Source organism: Poeciliopsis prolifica, unplaced genomic scaffold (assembly GCF_027474105.1).
Source record: "Poeciliopsis prolifica strain line A6 unplaced genomic scaffold, Auburn_PproV2 SCAFFOLD050, whole genome shotgun sequence".
Lineage (NCBI taxonomy): Eukaryota > Metazoa > Chordata > Actinopteri > Cyprinodontiformes > Poeciliidae > Poeciliopsis > Poeciliopsis prolifica.
In genome coordinates, this window is record NW_026562425.1 from 1,337,750 (window position 1) to 1,352,793 (window position 15,044).

General features: G+C 37.0%; 1 protein-coding gene across 2 annotated transcripts in view; it reads left to right on the forward strand.

Annotated features, from left to right (window-relative positions):
* Positions 1–15,044, forward strand: part of LOC129378015 (guanine nucleotide-binding protein G(olf) subunit alpha) — a 71,627-nt gene that overhangs the window by 35,454 nt on the left and 21,129 nt on the right. For both annotated transcript variants that reach the window (XM_055058258.1, XM_055058259.1), the window contains exon 5: positions 4,486–4,583. In XM_055058258.1, coding sequence (XP_054914233.1) covers positions 4,486–4,583 — 98 coding nt within the window. The remainder of the gene's footprint in view (positions 1–4,485; positions 4,584–15,044) is intronic.

The window sequence follows — 15,044 nt, forward strand, 5'->3', positions numbered from 1 at the left end:
TCACCTTCCATTTCCCGCGTCTGGTTTCCGTTCAAAGTCTATGCGGAGGCGCGTCAAACATGTCATTTCCAGCCATTGTTCTCAGTTGGACGCTTCAAACACTCCAAACAGTTAAAATTTTGCTGCGCTACGCGCTCAAAATAAAGCCTCCACGGCCCTCCACGCGCCTCCACATAGACTTTAAATGTAAACCAGATGCACCTGATGCTCAAAATGTGTTTGGTGTACATAAAACATATTACTCAATGACAGTTTTTATGTACTCTACTTACCTCTGTGTAATATTAATATAAGTATGCTGTAGTATTTACTGCCGAACTAGAAAAATTAGCCTGGCAGCTAAGACGGACATGTAGCCTAAGTTTTGGTTACTACATGTACTTACTTTGCTGGTCACCAGAAACTTGTTATTCCTGCAAAGATTGTGTACTTCTTTAACAACTTAATTGAAACACTGATAGTATGCATCTCAGATTTGCGCACTCTTCCTATTTGCTAGTTAATGCTATCTTAGTATAAGATCAGCGGCAGTTTGTCCACATCGTCTGACATGTTTTCCTTCTCCATCTCATACGAACCGATCATGACAGCAGCCATTTTGTTCATGCATCTTTTTCTTGCACATTGGTCAAGAGTGTCCACATTTTTTGCTATTGTTGGTCTGGAAGCCATGGATCCACCATTCTTTGTGATGCACTTGCCTGCTAAGATGGCGGTGATCACTTCTGGTTCAGATTTGTAGGAACTATGTACTGAGATAAAGGTATAAATGATGATAATTAGCTATTTATTACTTCATTTTTAGGTACGGCTATGACTGCATGACGCCTCATTCTTGAAAAACATATCAGGTTGAAATAGTCCTAAAGAAGAGTGATTTAAACTACCCATAGTAACTGTAGTTGGCCATATTGTTTGAATATACTGATAGTTATTAATTATATCATGGAACAAATGGTGGAGAAAATAGTAAAAATATAATTTAAATAATAAACGATGCAATGAATACGCAGAGTGCAAATGTCGTGTGAAGCTTTGGAGTCCTCTGGACTTGATAAGGCTTTATACAATTTCAGCTATACACCCCTACTAGAGGCCTTAGTGGCCCTTGGACTTATTTTGTGCGGCAAAGTTAGCCCATCCAGTACAGATGGTTGATGCAGATGGAGACTTTTAATTTGTTATCAGGGTCAAATTAAAGTAAATGTGAAGTACAACACAAAGTATTTGTGTTTTTATAAACAAGTGTTTATAATAAATAGAACCATGTTCATCCAGAAGCTTTTACTGAAAAGCCGACTTTGCTGCACACAAATCATCTTTTATTAAATTTATTAAACTTTGCTAAATATAGTTTTGAAAGAAAATTACCCAAATCATGTAACTGAAAAAAAATAGTTCAATCAAACTCAAAATTATTTGCGAACTGGATGCTTTTCTTTGAATACAGCAAACATGAAAAATACCTTTTAGGTTTTGGACCTATAATGAAAAAGATCCATTTCCATTTCAATTGTCTAGTTCATTTGCTTTATTTTAGATTCTGAAATTTTGACTTGACAATTTTGACTTAGTAATAAAGTTTACATACCTTTTGTGTGGGAGGGGCACGCTGACATCTTGATTACTATAGATTAACTTTTTTTAATGCTTATTTTTCTATAGATGTCTATTGTAGGTTGACACTCTCCTGTTGAACTTTGAATAAGTGATGATCACAGGATGTGGCTTTTCCAGATCCATCGATGTTTGGTGGTTGATTTTGGTTGATGGACTGAAACGAACATACTTTGCTCAGCCTTTCTGTTGAAACCTTGCTCTCTCTCGCCAACATTTAGTTTTTTTGCCCCTCAATTAAAAACCCCCAACTATTGTAAATTCTTTTTATGTTACCTGCTCAACATGAGACACATAAAGAGACAATAAATTGGTCTCATTATTTTCAATTTGAGTTTCTTCTCAGTAACAAAAATAAGAATTTCCTTCTACAAATTTCTCCTTTTGTTTTGTAGCCAAATGGCATGATTGTCTGTTTTTGAGTAAAAAAAAAAAAAAAACTCTGAATGTTTTTATTGGGTAAAAAAGGGTAACTAAAGAAAAAAATCTTTGCGTTGTACTTCACATTTTAAATTTAAAAAGATATAAATTTGTCATTATTAAAAAAAATAAAATTACAAAAGTTGTTGGAAGGTCACGTTTGTCTTGAATTGCAGTCAGGAGCCACTCAAAATTCATGCAAAGGCCACAAATGGCCCCGGGGCAGCAGTTTGAACACCCCTACTCTAGGACATGTGCCATCCTCTGGTATAGATGATGGACGTTGGTTAGATCTGGCAACGCACCCCTGCGATGTGACCAATAAAGCTGCATATTAGTGCCGCTGCCTGCAGGGACTCCGGATCAATCAGGCCCTTCACCAGTTTGTTCACTACTTTTGTAGCCACTCATTGTCATTGTCTTCTGTAGCATTTTTCCTTTTCATACCCTCAAATAAACTACAACCATCACACATCTAAGTGATTTTGGTATTTTAAAAAAGATTCTATTGGTGAATATGAATAGAAATGGCCAAATCAGTCATATAATTTGATTTAATTACTGTATTTTTCGGACTATGGAGCGCACCATAGTATAAGCCGCACTTACAGATTTTTTGAATAAATAAATAAATAAATGGAAACGTACATATATAAGCCGCACTGGGCTATAAGCTGCTGATATCTCGGTTTTCCACAAGGACCCAGCAGAGGGCAGCGTCCTAATAAATCTGCTGGATTTATTAGGACGCTGCATGGTTTCGTTCACACCGAGTTTTCATACGGCGGCTCTATTTTCCTCCTGTACTGCCAGATCGATAACCCTCAACTTAAAAGCTGCATCACATCAATTTAATAACATTTCTCCGTCGTGCCTGCTGCTAGCATGTGCTTGTTCTAAATGAAAATTAGCACTTTCTTTGATTTCCAATTTTGACTTCCAAAGATTCACTTCCTGCTAAAGAGCCCCCTGGTGGTTGAAGGAAAATCCACAGAAAAGCCACACCGGGCTACAATCCACATGGTTCAAAGCGTGGGGAAAAAGTAGCGGCTCACAGTACTTTATTTTCTAGAACTTGAACCCTATTCTCACCATTTCGTCTGGTTGATGATTAAGTATGACAGATTATGATGCATGAGCAAGACAAAATGATACAAAGAACAAGACTGAACGTTATTTTTTGAAAACATGTTTGTATCACATGTTTTAAAATGCTGCAGGATGCAAAACGTCCCGTGAAAAATGTACCTGGCAAAACTTGAGCGACTAGCATAAACTGACTTAGGAACAGTTTGTACTGCAAGGCCCTGCTGTGAGCAACACATGCATGTTTACTGATGTAGCTGCACTTCTGTTAACATAGATATCAAATTCATTTTGTATTTGTATTTTTATTGGGAAAAAACATAAATCTAAATATCCTAAATGTAGTTTTTGACTCACCAAATTCTATTTTTAAAGCACTTTTCCTATTTAACAAGGATAATACTGTACAATAATAAATGGAGAGACAGATAAGGGTAACATGGAATATAAATGTGCCATTAACAAACGTTTTGCTGGAAATAATTATGTTGGTGTCAGGGAAAGATACTAAGTAGGAATAAAAACTGAGCATAGCTTCTTCAATCCTTGAAGATCAAAAAATACAATAAATATATGAACAACAGTTAGAAAATAAATAATGCAGAATAACAAAACTAAAATCTACATTTAATTTGAAAAACTACAATAAAACAATGTAATAAAAAAAAATTATAAAAGTACATAAATGAACGTAAGAAAGAGAAAATGTAAAATGCACGCTTTATTTGAGCAGGTGGTATAAATAAATACAATAAAAATTAAAAACAAACTGAAATATACATTTAATTCAAATTGCAAGTATAAAATAAAATATAATATAACTTAATTAAAAAGTAGAAAAATAAATGAAATGGAAGTAAACTGAAATCTGCCTCAAGAGTCCAAAATAATTAAATAAGTTTGGTTTAAAAAAACAGTTTTAACAAATTTAATAAACAAATACTCGTAAATTTATACATTTAAATGAAATGATTGCCGTAGAAATATTAAGAACTAAAATTGACATTTAATTCAGACAACTAGTATAAATTAAGTTAATTACAAAGTACATAAAAACAAATAAAATAGAAGTAAAGCGAAATCTGACATAATTAGATAAATTAGTTTATAAACAGCAGTATAATAAACTAAAATCTACATTAAATTCAAACAACCAGTATAAACAACAGGCAGTAAATAAACTTTATATACTTTATTTTGTTTCTAAAAGTGGAAATATGTGTAGTTTCCTTTGTAACATATTTGGTCTTTTGAGCTCTAGCTGACCTTAACAAAGTTAAGGATTTTGAAATGTTGTACAGACATGATAAACTGGAGTATTTCTCTTAAAAACTTTCCTCTTTGTTTTTCTTTTTTCTGCAGGAGTTCTTCGATCACGCAAAGAAGCTGTGGGATGACGAAGGAGTGAAGGCATGCTTCGAGAGATCCAACGAATACCAGCTCATCGACTGCGCACAATAGTAAGAGTCCAGCGAACGCACCGCCGTTATAAGAGCCAGAAAGCAGGTTCAGGTTCAGCCTGCTGGGTTTGGGTTGTCTGGTTTTGGTTGTGTGTTTCTGGAGCTGGAAGCCACAGCGTTCTGGTGTCGGGTCATAACGTGAACACGGCTGAGATATGTTTGCTCTGGGTGTGGCGAGCCCAGCCGCGATTGTAGTCAGCCTTTGGAAAATCATACATATATCTCCTCACGTCAGCGTGTTTGACATGTCTCCATGGCGATATGCAAAGCTGGGTCTGACCTGCGGTGAAATGTGGCCAGTGTTGGACCTCTTTGGAGCCATTGTATTGATTCAACAGCAGCCTCAGAAGCAATGCGGGTCGGGGTTTCACTTGGAGCAGCGGGCTTTCCTTCACACAGGACGTTTGTGCTTTAGATACTGCTGTTGGGAAATGCTGGGAGCTGCAAGGTGCAGCTTCTGGTGAGTCTTTCCATGGTGCCCCGGATTGTTTGGAAGGCTCATCCAGTACCTTGGACACAGCAGAGAGCCTCCTCTGTTGCCTGTAAAAGGAAGTTTGGACATGCAAAGCGACTCGCCGATTACAGTACTCTCCTTCTGCTTCCCCTCTTGGTTCACATGTAAATAACAAGAGGTTTACGGTGGTGACCACATGCAATGACACCCCTGTGGTAAATTAATTGATCTTTTATTGCAGGGCTTTAATTTCCCTCTGAAACTGGTAGAAAAGTTCAGTCTGTATCGTACATTAATAGGAACTAGTTATGTAAATGGCATTTCTATGAGCAACAATAAAAGAGATGCAGTTTGATGTTTATAAATTAGAAAACATCTACTACCTAAATCAGTTTGTCAAACTCATTTTCGTTTTGGACCAAATCAAGATCTTCAAGGCCCAGTTGTGCCTGAATCTATTGATAAAACCTGTTCACAAACTGTTAAAATATCAATCAATTCTTAAAATTAAATAATATTATTGAACATATTTTCAGTCCCTCCAGGATTTTGTGTTTGTGGTGCTAATTTGGAAATACTTGCACTTATTTATGACGGTAAATGTGATTTTCCTTACTGTTTAGATCACGGACAATAATCTGACATCAACTAAGGTTGAGGCAGCTGTTTAGTACAAATAAGAGTTTTTGTTAAAAAGATATGCAATAAAATTATGTATTAGTGCAAAAAATGTGCTAATTTTGCGTGAATTTCCATGATAATTCTCAAGAAACTGGAGGAACTGACTGATATAATTAGACAGTAAACAAATAAAAGCTGCATTGATTTGATTGATAACATAATATTTAAGCACACCTGGTGTTTAGTCAAGAATCTACAGGGCCACATTAAAAGCTACGTCGAGCTAGATTTGGCCCTCGGGCCTTAAGTTTAATACATGTGATCTAAGTCTTATAGTCAGTGCAATAACTGGAAGACGTAAAAAAAACCTCACTGTTGGCACGACGTCCGCATGTCCTTAAAAAGTGCATGCTGGGGTTTCATTTGGAGCAGCGGGCTTTCCTTCACACAGTGCGTGCTTTTTAAGCCTTTTTAAGGCTTTTATTTAAAATTAAAGCCTTAAAAAGTCTTAAATTCTTTAAAAAAGGAAAGCTGGTCTTTAATATGTTATTCCTTGGTCTTCTATTTAGCCTTGACAGAACCATTGAATCTCATATATTTTCTGTCGGGCAAAAGTTTGAATCGCACTCTGACCTCTTCATTGCATTCCTGTGACTCAAGACAGGTTAGGCTGTATTTACGATACTGTGAGCCTGTTTCGATATCAAATATACAGATCACAGGTGGCACAAGTATCTGAATCCCATTAATATTTATGACTCCTTGTAAAAACTTATAACTTCCTAATTTAATTCATATACACGTTAATATTCATTAATATGTAGAGTGTAAACTGTCTTAGCACTACTGCAGAAGCTAATGTCTACAGTTTCTCTATCGCTGCTCCTGAGGAGATAAAGATTGCAGCCAATCAGCGGAAACTCCTGGATTTGCTGCTGTGCCGATAGCGTGTCAAGTAGCATTGCCCTCAGATATTCAAGCTGCATTTTCTTTTTTTATATAAAACCAAAAAAATCCACAAATAATCTAATGGTATATTCCACAGAAAAATACGCAAATACTACCGAACTGTGAATACCAGCATGTTTTTTCCCGCTCATGGAATAAATGTCTTGAAATTAAAGGTTGGATTTATGTAGAGATAATTCAGCTGCAATAAAACGATGGATTTATTTTTAGCTGCTTTTCATTTTTTTATCAGGTGCTGTCTGAAGGAGCGCTGCCCGTTGGAAGTTGTCCCCTCTTATCTTTAAAGTTGGCTCCTCTTTATCTCCAAGGGTTTGGCCAAAGGCACTTCTGTTAGCCTGTGTTTTAACAGTCCTGTTGCATACAGCTCGGTCTTCTCTGACATATTTTTATATTTTTAACTTCACATCGATGCTTTTCCTTGCCGTGGAACAGGAGAGTTGAAGTCAGGTGATGCTTGGAAAGTCACATGAATCTGTAAGGTGGCGCTGAAACAATCCCCAGCCTGTGTTTGTCTTCGCCGCTCCGAGTCAGTGCTGCAACCGGATAAATATAAAACCAACCGAACAAAATATACTTTTTAAAAAGAGCAGGTTGGGCGTGTTTAAGTCTGAATCCTCAAAGTGACATCATGTAAAAATTCTGGCGTTGTAAACGTTTCAAGTCTTTTATTACTTCCTTTTTACAGTCCTGTAAACACTGCGCTCTTCTGAGTGTTGAAATCCTGAAGAGTGTGCTGTATTGTAAGTAAAATCAGTACTATCAGTGCAGGCTAAAGCGCTGATAACAGCTGTCCTGTGACATGAGCAAACATTAACAGAGGGGAATGAAGACAAAAGTGTGGATTATATAAACTGAGCAGCTTGTATGTTTTTAATAATCCCACCTAAACGTAGTCATAGTATTTTTTTTAATGTATTTCTGCTACATTTCTATCCATATTTTCTTCTGTTGGCAATAGATTTCCACTAGACATGATCCGGTTATCAGTACCAGGCTTTTAAAAAGTTCTACCGGTGCAGTTTTCCTGCTCCTCCTGACAAAAAGTGTTTCAAATCTAAAATTTTAAATCATTCTGCTATGGCTTCAACTCATTTCAGTGCAATTCAAGATGAAGTGTTGGAGTGAGCGGAGTTTTCTCCAGGTGTGTGAAGCTTAGATTAACACATTGCTAAGCACTGCTGATCAACTGGCTTAAAGAGTTCTGCTAAAGTTTCAGGGTTTCCCCCAGAAAACTTGCTAAGCCCAGGGCACAGGGCACTAGAGGCGCTAAGGTAGACGGCTGCCATGTTTTTGAGTTAAAAAATGTTGATGGGAAATTTGAAAATATCACCTGATAGCTTTTTGTTAATGGAAGACTAGAATAATATATCTAAACACCAATTATAAAGTCTTAAAAAAGGCAATAATTAAAAACAAAAAACTAAAATGAATAAACAGTGTTAAGCCAGGTGGGGGCACAAGTAAAGCCTGGTGGCCCGCCAGGATTATATTGCAATGTGGGAAACTGTGTTTATCATAGTAGTTGTGAGTTTTTGATTACTTAACATTACCTCAAATTATAACAGCACTTCTTATATTTGTCTTTAAGCATGGGCTACAAAAATTGCAGCCAAAAGCTTTTAATTTGATCTTAGTTCTTTATTTTTCCCCAAAATGTAGTAGCTTTCATTCAGCCAGCTGACCAGCAGTTCACAGCAAATAGTGAAGCACTGTAAGATCTTATCAAGTATTATTAGTCTCATTTCCAATTAATTTATTTTAATATACAAGTAACTTTTCAGCAAGAGAAAGAAGCTTGTTTTATGTAAATTATTTCTTAATATTAATGAAAAATTACAAATTCGTTTGGCAGATTATTTAACTCATAACAAAACAAAACTTTCTCCATGTTATAAGTGAAATAATCTGCCAATGGAACTGATACTTTTTCATCAATATTAAGGAATTATTTACTTAAAACTAGCTTCCATGTCTTGCTGATTAGTTACTTTTGAATTAATTGTGTCTTAATTCAACTGTGCTAATAAACTACACAAAAATACTCACTAAGCCTCTGTGTTTGTGCAGTTTTGTAGAAATCTTTCAAATATTTTTAACTTTTAAAAATATTTGATGGTCTGATTACCATAATCAGGTAATCGGACCATGAAAACTTCAGATTATGATCAGAACTGATTAATTAGGTTAAATATAGTAAATAATTACATGTTTTTAATACCTTGTTGCCAAGAAACTAGCACAGCTACTCTCTAAAGTTTTCTATAAAAATAGGTATAATTTTATGAATATTATTCATTTATAAACTGCAACGTGTAAAATAATAAAATAAAAAACACGAAATCAATTAACTGTGATGTATCAGTTATCGTCATTTAATCATTAGATGTCGAACAACAGTCAGAGCAGTAATTTAAGTCAGAACTTTTATAAAAAAGTATATATAATTTGTATTTAACATTTAAAAAATGCTTTTGTCAGTAGTGATAATGAGAGGATGATCAGTAAATCATCCTCATAACTTTCTCGTTTCTGCTCAAAGATTGGAAAGTGAACCTTTTGTTCAGTATCATTTATAGTATTCTATTGATCCTCTGTGCATTTTCTTGCTAATCAGACTTTATCGTGGTTAAAAAAAACGCCACACAGACCAAAAACCTGCTGTTGGAAGAGAAAACGTTGAGACCTGGAGTCTGGCAATTGTCAGAGTAACGAGGCCTCTTGCTTGCTTCCTCTTTCTGGTTTTAACCTATAAGTCGGCTCTCTGCGCGCAGGGCCCAGACACTCTGTCCTACCTGGCAGCGGCGCGGCCCGTGTGTGTAAAAGCTTCACACACATGCGCGTTGACACCCGTTGTTGTTAAGTCCACTCGCTGGAAACCCTGTCAGACGGGGTCTGCTGCCAAACGGGTTAAAAGGAAGAGAGCAAAGTTCAGGCCTGGTTGCTTTACTTTTATTCAGTGCTGTAGCACTGCTGCTGTTGGGTTCATACAATCCGCAGTTTTGTTTTATTGTGCCTTTATTTGTGTCGTTTGCGCTGTCTTAGATCATAAACGTGATAAGGCTGCTTTCAGTCACAGAGTAAATTAAAGAGGAAGTTGGCCCACATGAAGGCTTATGGAGGAGGGACAGATTGCTTTGCATGCCAACAGTCAAATATGTTTCGTCGCGAAACTGCAAAAAGCAATCGAGCTTAGCTGGATGCGCGTCCTGTTTTAGATTTTATATAAAAGCAGACGTTCCACCTCTGCCGTTGTCCTTCACAGACCTTGCTCCACTCACTGCAGATATTTTTTCCAGCAGGCCTAATGCTGGCCGGCCCATCGGACACAGGCACAGGAAATAAAGTACAGGCCGATGGCGAGAGCTTGTTATGCCAAAGAGCATGTCCGTATCGACGCTTTCGGAATCCTGTCACCCATCGATCTGCTCCTCTGCATTGCACATTTATACGTTTTAAGAGCACAGATATGTGTCTGCCAGCTGATTGATTATAAGCTATTTTCAGCTGCGGCGGGCCAGTTCCATTGCAGTGCCTTGGATGTGTCAACGGCAAAATCAAACACGCAAATCTGACCTCCCCTGAGCCTGGTCCCGGGAAGCTCCTGCATGTACATGTGTTTGTGAAGCGGGTACCGTGTTGATGCCATGTTGATGTCGTGTTGATGCCGTGTTGATGCCGTGTTGATGCGCTACGGCGGCACGGCGTGGACAGAAAGAGGGCTGCTCCGGGTGCCACCACCCGGCGGCTTTACTACTCAAACCTCAGGAACATTGGCTCACACAAGTTGTGTAAAATGTTTAACCTGAGATAGCTGATTTTGTTTAAAAACAGATAAAACTGCAATTAATCAAACTGCTGTTAAAAATGTTACACATTATAGTTAAAGTAATGGCTAACGTATTTTATGTTCTGCAAAAACACTTCATTATCCAAAAGGGAAATGAAATGTTGTCATAAGTCATGTCAGCAACGTATTTTCAGAGTCATCTTAGTTGATGCCTTAGGCAGCAAGTATCTCCAGTAGCAGTCAGTCTTACAACGAGCCTGAAAAGGCCTCTGACTGAAGACTGTAGCTGGATGGCGGTCTCATGACGGTTATGTCATGCTAACCACATAGAGACGATATCCTACTGTAACATGTCTTGACTGACTATCTGTTGTTGGCAAGCACTGCTATTCTACTTCATTTGCTTTTGCTGCTCCTCCTTAAATCAGTCTGGCTGTATGGGCAGAAAGCCATGTAGAGAGACGTTGGAGTAGGGGACTTAATCCTCGCCTTAATTGTGTGACTGCATTTTCACTGTTTCTCTTTCCTGGTTTGGGATTTTCCCACCATCTTCATTTCTGTGTCAACTGGCTTCACTTATGGATGACCAGCGTCGCCCTCTTCTGGATGGTGGCCAAAATACACCACCAGTAGAAGGATTAACTGATTTGATTAATCAACTGGAACTCATTTTAATCTAAGACTTAGTAGTAAGTGGGTAAATTGTTAATTATGTGCAGAAGTGGGCAAGGTACCCAAAAGTTGCACTCAAGAAAGAGTATGTCAGCATATTTTTACTTCAGTAGAAGTAAAAAGTAGCCATCCAAAAAATCACTAAGAGTAAAAAAGTAATTTGGTAAAAAGTCTGCTCAATACTGAGTAACTGATCAAATTATCAATCATCTAAAATTTAAAAATTGCACACTCAGACAAACCAAAATATAAAGTTAAGTGGAAATGTTGGTATTTTAAGGACGTTAATAACAATCATTCTCATAAGTAACAAAAAAAATAACAAAATCAGGCAAAAAAAACATTTTTCCAAATCAGTTTCTTTCAATAAAAAGCTTAACAAAAACTGCAGGTCTGAGTCTGGTGAAATTTTGGTTAAAACATGTTTTTCATTCAGTGGATATAAAATCCAGAAATTTTACTCAAGTAAGAGTAGAAATACTTCATTATAAAGTTGATCTAGTGAAAGAAAAAGAACAGCGTAGTAAAAAAATACTCCTAAAATTAACATTTTTCAGAAATGTAATTGAGTAAATGTAACTAACTACTACCCAGTTTTGGTCTATGGATGATTTCTCTTTGTCATTATGACCAAATTTGCGATTAGGCCTCAAAGGTCGTTCAGTTATTTCACAAATCTTTAAGCCAATAATCAGGATCTTCTACTGTAACCTCCACAACATTAGAGCTCCTTAAAAGTATTTATCATCCTGTCATGCAGCGATGTTGCCGGTTCAAAGGACACATCTGGTGTGAGTTTATAATGAACCATCGGCCGGCCTGTCGCCTCCGGTCCTCTGACTCCAGGCCCGGCGGTTTAGTGCATCGCTGTGAACTTGGCCCAGGTTTGAGACGGACCGCCAACAGTTGCACAAACGTACCTGGAGCTGGCTGTAGTTCTCGGCCTCAGCTGGGGTTTTGTGCTGGTCACGGGACCCCGTCACCAGCCTGGGGGCCGCTGACACAGTCGTCTTGAACAGTAAAGTTCTAAGAATGGCGGCCATTGTCAGCCGTTCCTGGCCCTTGGAGCGCTGTGCAGAAACAGAGACGCTAAGCTTCGCTAACTACTGCTGCTGTTCATGGAGGAGAACATGAGAGCCATATTTACACACCCACTGGGTGTCACCGCCGTTGGTTTGTCACCAACAAAATACATTTTCCAAGTGATCCTGATGGCTTCACTTGTATTTTAATTTATTTATTTAATTTGATTTATCTTAACATGTTTTACTTAGAAGACAAAATGTTTCCGGGTTAATTTAGGTCATAAGGTAGCAAAAATACACACTTTTGTTTAAGATTTAGGAATCTAGAAGAAGTTTCAGGGTTTTTTGAATGTATGTAAAACAAAACAAAACAAGCAAGTAGTTGAATATGAAAGAATCAGAATAAGAACAAAGATGATTTTAAAACAAACCTTTAAAGAAAGAGTTGAACATTTTTGTCCTTAAAGGGTTTATGGGCAAACTTGTAGGTGCAACTTAAAGATTCATTATTTTAGTCTCAGATCTCACATATAGAAAATACATAATAATAATAATAGTAATAATAATAATTGAACTAAATGTGTAAAGTACTACTAAAATTATAATAGTGATTATAATAATAATTGTACATAATAATAACAAAAAATAAATCATAATGAAACAATGTTTAAATTGCTATTACAAATAATAGCAATGTTAATATTATTACATTTGTTATATTTAGTAATATAAGTAACTATGTAAATTGCTGCTATTAATTATAATAGTGTAATAATTGTAATACTAATGGTGAAAAATTAATAAGCATAATTAGTAGTAGTAGTAGCAACAGTAGTGTTATGGACAATTGAACAAAAAAAGAAAAATAATTATACTTTTATCTGTTGTCCGTTTTACAGAAACAACAGTGCTTTACAATGGTTAAAATAAAACATTTAAAACACAAGGAATAAAACAATGATAGGATAAAACCACAAAAATAAAAATGTTTAATAAATATTTATTTTATTTAATGGGATAATAAACTCTACTGTCACATTCAGAACTTAATTGTAGCCAATAATGGAAACCCGATCCTTTCCTCCTAAAAGGATTCATAAAAGGCCTTAATCCAGATTAACAGAAACATTGGTGTCACTTGTTTTAATCAGATGACACTCCTATCAGCTGACTGCAGAATAATCAAAGACAGCTCTGTGTGTGTGTGTGTGTGTGTGTGTGTGTGTGTGTGTGTGTGTGTGTGTGTGTGTGTGTGTGTGTGTGTGTGTGTGTGTGTGTGTGTGTGTGTGTGTGTGCGCGCGCGTGTGTTTTGTTACATGATTTCTAAGTAAAGCGGAGCGGTTTTTGATGTGAGCAGTGGAAGCTCAGTGGGCTGCTGCTGCTGCTGCTGCTGCTGCTGCTGCTGCTGCTGCTGCTGCTGCTGTCCTGGAGGTTGTTGTTTCCCCCCGTGGGACTCTGGTTCCACCGGCCCTCTTGATGTCTCTGGTCGTCTCTCTCTGGAGGCCGGAAAGCGATGGAGAAGATGCTACAGAGCACATGCCTTCTCCAAACAGACAAATGTTTGTGTGTGTGAAGTTTTTCCAACCTGGGCATCTGCTTTGTTCCCGACGCGAGGCGTTCCTCCACCTGCGAACCGTTCCTAAGTGCGTTAGGTGGAGATCTGAAGCCTGTCGTAGATATCGCACATGAAAATCTCTCCGCCTGCTCAGGGGAGCTGCTATAAGAGCCTAAAGCTGCCCCGCGTTGCATGCTACATGTCACAAGATTCGTTGTGCTGCCAGTGTGTTTTTATTTTGTTTCTAAAGACCAGAGGCTCAGACAACCTCTGCTTACTTTTAATAGCCATGTTTCCATGTCATTGTCAAGCTGAACAGAAAACTCCACAAAGAAGCAGCTACTTTGAGGTCAATATATAGCTTAGCGCTCATGAGTTCCTCAAAAATCCTGAAAATTACATAAAAATTAAACTTCATTCTCCTCTAATAAAAGTAGAGACTCAAATATTTGTCTTAGACTGACTTTCTGCTCTCTTTGTAGCCTGATTCTGAACAGTTTGAGTTTAGCTTCTCCAATTTAGTCGTTTTGCAGAATTTGCCGATACAATCGGCCAGGAAAAGACTGATCGGTGCATCTTTAGTGAAAACATTTCAACATGCAGAAAATGGTTTTATTCTTTCTTCTGCAGCCTCAGCATGCTAAAGCTGAAACAACTCATGAAGAAATATTAGTAATTGTTTACTGAAAGGCTTTTGACATACCTGGTGTCTGTGCATCCTTAAAAAGTCTCACATTTTGAATGTATCTAAAATTAAGGTGTTAAAATGTGAATTTATTGAGAAAAACTAATTTGCCTTAAATATGTTAATAAAATTACTTATGTTTTGTTATGGCTGGATTATTTAATCTCATATATTCTAGATAGTTTTCTTTTTTTCTTACAGACTTTACTGTTAAAGTAACGTCACACGCAGCCAGCAGGATCTGAAACTGTAAACTAGTCAGTTTGGCTTGGTGAAGCAGGCTCCTGTTCAACTTGCAGCTTGTATTTGTTTATTTCCTTTGGTAGTACAATTTCTTTCAATGAAAATGGAGACAAATATTGAGAAAAATGTTCCAGTTTAACACCTAATCTAATTTAATTGTATATTATTGTTATCTGAATCGTTATATGAAACCTTTTTTCCAATCTGATCCCTGCTTGGACCAAACAACTCTTATGAAATATGACAGATTATGATCCATGACCAAACCAAAATAATGCTAAGCCACTTTGTGCTGGTAGGTAATATTTATTGTATTAAAACAGTAGAACTGCTTTAAATCATCAGGTGTTAATGCAGGTATGAAACATCCACACAGGGAGTTAGCATGGAGTTAGCATGGAATTAGCATATTCTCCCAAAATTAGGACTGTTGGGTTAATTGATGTTTCT